Source organism: Bombus pyrosoma, linkage group LG15, assembly GCF_014825855.1.
Source record: "Bombus pyrosoma isolate SC7728 linkage group LG15, ASM1482585v1, whole genome shotgun sequence".
Classification (NCBI taxonomy): Eukaryota; Metazoa; Arthropoda; class Insecta; order Hymenoptera; family Apidae; genus Bombus; species Bombus pyrosoma.
Window position 1 is genome coordinate 3,511,400 of NC_057784.1, and position 6,821 is coordinate 3,518,220.

The following is a 6,821-nucleotide window of genomic DNA, read 5'->3' on the forward strand; positions in this document are numbered from 1 at the left end:
TCGAGTTTGGGTATTCTCTTATATGTATGCACATTATCTATATCCTATGTATTTGTGTGCCTTTAGATTTCTTATAAGCGCATAAAAATTCCCGATCTATTTATAAAGTTAAAAGTAATATCTCAAACAATGATGTTTCAGAATCAAAAGGAAACGATTAGGAGGACAGCAGAATTTCTGGGGAAAACTGCGACAGAGGAACAAATCGCTGATCTTTGTGAGCACTTAAAGTTCACAAAGATGGCAGCTAACCCCGCCATAAATATGGAATTAATTGTTCCACAGAAGGACGTGCCAGAGAATGACAAATTTATAAGAAAGGGCAGAGTCGGTGATTGGAGAAACTACATGTCCGAAGGACTGTCTCAAAGATTCGATGAATGGACCGAAATGCACTTGAGCGGAAGTGGCCTCGACTTCGACGAACAAACGGTTCTTTATGATGAGGACTGAAAATTATCTACTGAAGTGTGTATACTATAAGTTTAGGTTGTACAAGAACCGATATTTGTGTAAAATAATTACATTCGTTTTAACTGTTATACTGTTATTTTTATGTTAATGTACATATGCTTATATAGTTACGTAATTTTGTACGTATCATTGTCGTATAAAATATATTGGAAATATAGCAAAATGTATGTGTGTGTGTAAACTGAGGTTCAGTATAAATTAATGTTATTTACTCATTAATTATGCGAAGCTCAGTGCCATATATACACTTGTTGTACAACCGGTTTTCTAATAATGAACAGCAACTATAGTTTTTCATACTTAAATGGCTTTCTAACTTCGTAAGAAGAACGGATTTTCGAGGAAATTATGTACTTGTATGTTTAATTTACCTGAACCTGGAATGTGACGCACTATGGGAATCCTGTTCGAGACTCGCGCTCGAGTTTTCGTTTTGTCGATTCTCAGCGCACGACGTTGTATGTCAAAGCAAAGATGGCGTTGATTCGTGTTGTGTCAGGTGTTTAAAATTTCTTAAAATTATGTCGAAGTGTGACATTGGACTGTAGTCGTGACACTTCAGTTAGTTATTTAAATCGTTTTTAGTTTTGTGAAAGATCGTCAATTGGAAAAAACGTAAAGGCAGCTGTCAAGAGTCACGTGTAATACTGCCCGATAGTGGTATTTTGCACTTAACCTTAGCCTTCACTCGGTATTGTACGATCGTCTTCAAATCTCGTAAAAATTATTCGGAAAAAAAACGTCGATGGTGTATTTTTTTATTAGAGGAGAAATCAAAACTTTTTATCAATCATTTTCCTGGCGATATTAATGATGATCATTTATGTCGTATGATAAAAGAAAGATTTAAAACGAATCCGTAAAGTTAAAATTCGAATTTTGCGCTTTTAAACTGTGTTTAAGGAGTATTCGATCTTTTCTGAGTTGCCAAAAATATTTAGTTGGATGCTGGTAAAATTTACACCTGGCTGAAATGCCCAGGATAAAAACCAAACAAGCAAGTAGCCTTTGGTTAAGGCAACGCGAATTGGGTGTACAGTTCTCTTTGGGACATGCTGATCACTTTCATAAAACTCTTTACTCCTCTATACAACCGGTAACTTCTTGGGATCATGCGTTGTCTGCAGCCGCTGCCCATGGTGGAGTTTTTAATCTTGAATATTCCCCAGACGGGTAAGTACATACATGCTTTTAGTTCTATGAAAAATATTATATACAATAATAAGATAATATTTTTCCTTGTATGACAGCTCTCTTTTGTTGGCGGCATGCGAGAAGAAAAGTATTTTAATGTTTGATCCTCTGAGAAGAAGCTTGATCCATGCGATTGATAATGCTCACAACGATTGTGTTAATTGTGTTAGGTATGTGTAGATCTTGTTTTCTTAATTAATGTAGGTTAATTATTGTAACACTAAATATCTGATAAAAATAACTTTTTTTATAATAGGTTTTTGGACCAACGTATGTTTGCAACATGTTCGGATGATAGTACGGTAGCTCTTTGGGATGCTAGAAACTTAAAGACTAGAATAAGAACTCTTCAAGGTCATTCGAATTGGGTGAAGAATATAGAGTATAGTCCCAAAGATAATTTATTACTAACCAGTGGTTTTGATGGTAGTATATATACTTGGGACATTAATAGTTTCACAGAAAATAGTATTCTTTATACACGTGTGTTCCATACAAACGGACTGATGCGAACTAGACTTAGTCCAGATGCCAATAAAATGTTAATAAGTACTACTTCTGGATACCTCATCATTATACACAACCTTAAGTTAAGCACTTTAACTCAGGACTTGGCAGGATTTAGAGTGCGTTTCATTTCTGGTATTACATCTTCATATCCTACTTAACACATTTTATATACAAGTTAATTTTTATTTTAGCCAAATATGTATCGGTTAATGCAATCGTCTCAAACTACGATACCAAACGTGGCAAGTTTCACGCATCTCTTTTCCCATTCTCGTACACATAACCGAGTAGAATTTTTAACCGATTTCCCTGTTGGCGATGATGCTGAGATAATATCGAGTTTGCAAGTCCACCCTCATGGATGGTGTGCTTTGTCTAGGAATGTCAGTAACGGAGAAAAATCCGAGGTTGATATTAACAAGCTTACACAATCGACTTTGGTTACATATATTTTTCTTACATTTCATTGATGATTGTATATTCCAGTGGACTTGTATTCATGACATACAAGAGCGTGATGTATCCAGCACAGCGGATCAGGCGAAAGAAGGAGAGGAGACAGCACCGCAGTTTAACGAAGTGCCCGTAGAGGAGTTCGAGGATTTTCAACAACCTCAACCTTCTCGCTCGGGTATAACATCTTCCTTTTTAATAGAAAGTCCAAACAACCGCGTGAGAGTAGTTCATACTACGTCCGATACGAGATCGAACGCGACTGGATTTTCAGATAACGCGCAATCAGCTAGGTCCCCGAGAAATAATTGGCAGTCAGTGTCTCGTAGAGCGTCACGGTCGCAATCGAGGAATTCGCGTTTGGACAGAAATGCGACAAGAGCGAATTTCGGCTCGATCGAAGTTAGTTCTAGTTCAAGCTCGTCCGATTCTCGTGTAAACACAGATAGAGACAATAGGCAGGCGGATAGGTACATATACGCCGCTGACATTTATGCGGCTGATGAAAGCATACTGGAAGAAGGTTCTGGCGATCAAGAAAGAGAATCAGGACAGGACTACAGGCCGAGACCAAATGTTCATCTTAACTACTTAAGACCACGCAATATAATCGAAAATTTTCCTACCGGTAATATAGAGTTACATGTAAGTACGACTGACGTGTGGGAAGCACACGTAGCAATTAGGGAAGCTAGGCTTAGAAGGGAGAGGGATTGGCTTTCTAGATCGAGTAACAATACTGTCGTTATTATCGGTGATAGAATTAGGGTTCAGAATCGGAATAGGCAAGGCCAGCAAACAATGTACGCTATTCCGAGAAACCGCATGATCCATCAAAATACACCTAGATTAACGCATTACATAGAGGAACCTAACGTTGGTTCCGGTTATATAAAAGAATTATGTTTCTCTGCCGATGGCCGACTAATATGTTCACCGTTTGGTTACGGAGTACGTTTGCTAGGATTTTCTGAAAATTGTTCGGAATTATCTAACTGTGTTCCTCCCTACAACGAGTCTATACAGTTGAACGAAATAGCGATAAACACTAGTCATTCTGGCATCGTAGTCTGTACAAAATTTTCTCCAAGGCATTGTTTGCTTGTGTCAGGTTGTCTTAGTGGAAGAATCGTTTGGCATCAACCTGTAGTTTAGTAAAATTAATGTCAACTTTTTACTATAGTCTGCCTAGAGAACGTCTTGATGAGATATATTACTTGCCTACATTTTCTTCTTTTTATTTTTCACTTTTTGTTTTCTTTCTTTTTAATGAGGTGAATATCGGGAAATAGAAAGATTTTTTTAAATATACAGTTTTTGATACATTTTATTTTTTAGCGTGTTTTGTTATAGGTATGATTGAGGTTAGGGAACCCTTTGTGGACGAGAGGTATTGGCGCGCGCAGTTGAGAAAATATACACGTTGAACATTTGCGTTATTCATTGTTGAGGCTCGTATTTTCTTTAATATTTAGTTCATCATCACTATCACTATCACTAGATGCGTCTGGTAATGTCATTGAAAGACTGAAATTCGTTTTGACTCGACCATCATCCCACATCGCGAGTTTACGTTAAACGGAAAATAGGATTTCTAAAGATCTATAATTTTCTTTCATCAAAAACATAGTACTGTTTAATCTGCAATACCCATGCGTAAATACACATACTATTATCGCTTAGAAAAATAGACGTAAAAAGACTTGGCAGCTTTTTTTCCGACACTCGTCCGCAAAGGGTTTTAAACTAATTATTTGCACGTAGCGTTTTTTACTCGAAATGCGATAAACGTGGTCAAATATTTTATATTGGAATTATCTCTCGCTAGTGATTTAAAAAGGAAACAGTCATGACGTTATTTTAAGTACCGTTTAATGAAATCAATTAATTCATCTTGTATATTTAGAAAACTGATTACTGAAACATAGTATTTTTAATAACAGACGTATATTTCTTTTTTTAATAACGTATATTTCTATTGAAAAATTTTAATATCTCAATAAGTCCAAGGCAGAGTACTTTTCGTTTTATATCGCCAGAGAAAACGTAGGAGCAAGCATGCAGAAAACATTCCATCAACTGATCTGTATATTACACACTTTCGTAGAATATTGGGAATTGCATTGCCATTTGCAGCTGAATATACATTTTGCATTTGTACGTCTTGTTTGGCAATAATCGAAGGAATGATTGCTGTTTGCGATCAATTTCTGAATCATTGGCAATAGTGATCTAGGATCAAAGGAGAGGAAAAGAGGTAATATGTACTATAGAATGAAATTATTATGCAAGAAAATCAACCTCGCTAAAATACGTAAATACAACGCTGAATATGTAACGTTGGCGTTACCGTTAGTATTAAATTATTTAGCTGCGTATTACGTAACTATTAATAAGTACCCGAAATTTCAACCAATCATGGGATGATTATTAAAATTGGCGTTGCTGTTTACCGAGAGAAGCGAAGCCTTCTCGCGACTGTCGTCGGAACGAAAACTACGTCGTTAATCAACACGACTTTAATTCATAATGAATAACTCGATTAATTTTCGAGTTGTGTAATGTAGAAAAAGAAAGAAAAGAAATGGTGTTGCTGCTAGATTCAAAGCAAACGCGAATATACGGATTGTACTAATGAACAAATATTTGTAATTTATTTGAGCCATGTCTTTGACTATATATTCATATACGAAGTTTAAGCGTATTTAGATCGATTGTAGGATCGAAATGGATATCGCTTTTATCGTAAACTCTGTGTTCCATGGAACGCATCTTACGCTGGTATTGTTAAGTAGAAAAGAAATCGTGTAACATATGTAAATACATTGTCAACTTAGGTATATAATAACAATATAAATGTAATAACCAAATACGATATGGTTCATGCTCGTAAGCGTCGTACTACTTTTAAGGTTAGAGCGAATCAAACGAATGTTTGGAGGAAGCAGTCTGTAAATGCTCGAAATCGTGAAGTTCGTCAATTTTGGTAAGTTAGATATATCTGTAGTAATATTCATGTTTTTACCAGAAAATTTCAATTCGCTTAACGAAAATTGGAACATATAGTATAAATTATAGTATAAGCATAAATTGAAATATAATTCGACATAGAGTCAAATAGATATATACATGAAATTAAGGGTCATATTAATTTCAACAAAACAATGTTGGGAATTATTCACTGGTTAGTTTCTTTCGAGTTTTATGGAAATTATTCACTGGTTAGTTTTTTTCGAGTTTTGCCCGCGAATTGTAAGATAAACAGGGCAAATCGTTTCGCGTGCCATTGATGGTTACTTAAATGTGGATTTTTGATGATATGCAGACTGTGAGTGCAAATGCAGGTTTGTCAACAATCCCCCCTTTCATCGGAAAAACGGGCGAATAACATTGTATTTTTGCTTATCGCGTATCCACTTGACGATTATTTTCAAATAATCCGACTGATCGTGGCCTGCACGCTCTTTATACATATTATAATTATACGATCGTGTATAATTGTTAATGTGCTCATTGTTTTGTAAGATTTGTTTGTTTTCTTTTTCTATATAATAAAATGTTGCTTAATGTCTTTCGTCGGTCTGGGTCGAGTCTCCCATCGTTAACAAAAAAATCCCTGTGAATGTAGATACTGGTATTTCGATGAGAATGTATTTGCTAGTTAGCGAAGCTCTTTTATGTCAATTCCACATTGTCCTTGAATCGAAAGGAATTCGATGATTAAAATCGGGACAGAGGAAGGGAAATGTAATCCATTACACAATCTCTTTATTAACAATTAATTTAACTTATGTACAAATATATAATATACCTTAAGATACAACAAACCGCTGTCATAGCACGCAGAATAATAAAATCTATTTATTATTCCTTCTTGCACCTTAACAGTTGGAAGTGTTAACTTCTGTCTCTTCAAATAATCAAGGTATTAAGTTCTTGCTATGAAATTGGAGATCTGGCGAACAGTATTAACTAATAGCTAATTTATTCGATAACTGGTACAGATGGTTTGGTACTGTAATAATGGTTAGACGTTCTATCTCGTACGATAAGGGACAATAATTCGTTAATAAATAGCTGAATAAATAAAAAATCATTATCTCGTGGTTAGTTATATTCCTCTCCCGTGTTATCATGTCGATTACATCATCAATATCAGCGAAGTCATGTACATTACGCGCATTCAGTAT

At 35.5% G+C, this 6,821-nt stretch overlaps 3 protein-coding genes across 3 annotated transcripts in view; 2 read left to right on the forward strand and 1 right to left on the reverse strand.

Annotated features, from left to right (window-relative positions):
* LOC122575749 (luciferin sulfotransferase) overlaps window positions 1-474 on the forward strand; it is a 2,357-nt gene extending 1,883 nt beyond the window's left edge. Inside the window, exon 6 of the mRNA XM_043745122.1 lies at window positions 142-474. Within this exon, the coding sequence (XP_043601057.1) occupies window positions 142-453 (312 nt within the window). The 3' untranslated portion in view covers window positions 454-474. The remainder of the gene's footprint in view (window positions 1-141) is intronic.
* Window positions 1-969, reverse strand: part of LOC122575888 (ankyrin repeat domain-containing protein 7-like) — a gene marked incomplete at its 5' end in the record, with an annotated part of 11,586 nt that extends 10,617 nt beyond the window's left edge. The window contains one exon of the mRNA XM_043745377.1: window positions 846-969. Coding sequence (XP_043601312.1) covers window positions 846-969 — 124 coding nt within the window. The remainder of the gene's footprint in view (window positions 1-845) is intronic.
* Window positions 933-6,724, forward strand: LOC122575715 (DDB1- and CUL4-associated factor 10). Its single transcript, XM_043745049.1, has 5 exons — window positions 933-1,647; window positions 1,725-1,838; window positions 1,925-2,294; window positions 2,370-2,585; window positions 2,665-6,724. Exons 1-5 carry the CDS (start codon window positions 1,448-1,450, stop codon window positions 3,784-3,786), a joined length of 2,022 nt encoding a protein of 673 aa, XP_043600984.1. The 5' UTR covers window positions 933-1,447; the 3' UTR covers window positions 3,787-6,724.
* The last annotated feature ends 97 nt before the right edge of the window (window positions 6,725-6,821 follow it).

Excerpts from the sequence above, each read along its gene's own strand:
- LOC122575715 (XM_043745049.1), top strand. The coding sequence starts at position 1,448 with ATGCCCAGGATAAAAACCAAACAAGCAAGTAGCCTTTGGTTAAGGCAA. Across the intron at positions 1,839-1,924 it reads GATTGTGTTAATTGTGTTAG|GTTTTTGGACCAACGTATGT; the intron begins GTATGTGTAGAT and ends TTTTTATAATAG. Across the intron at positions 2,586-2,664 it reads GTAACGGAGAAAAATCCGAG|TGGACTTGTATTCATGACAT; the intron begins GTTGATATTAAC and ends TGTATATTCCAG.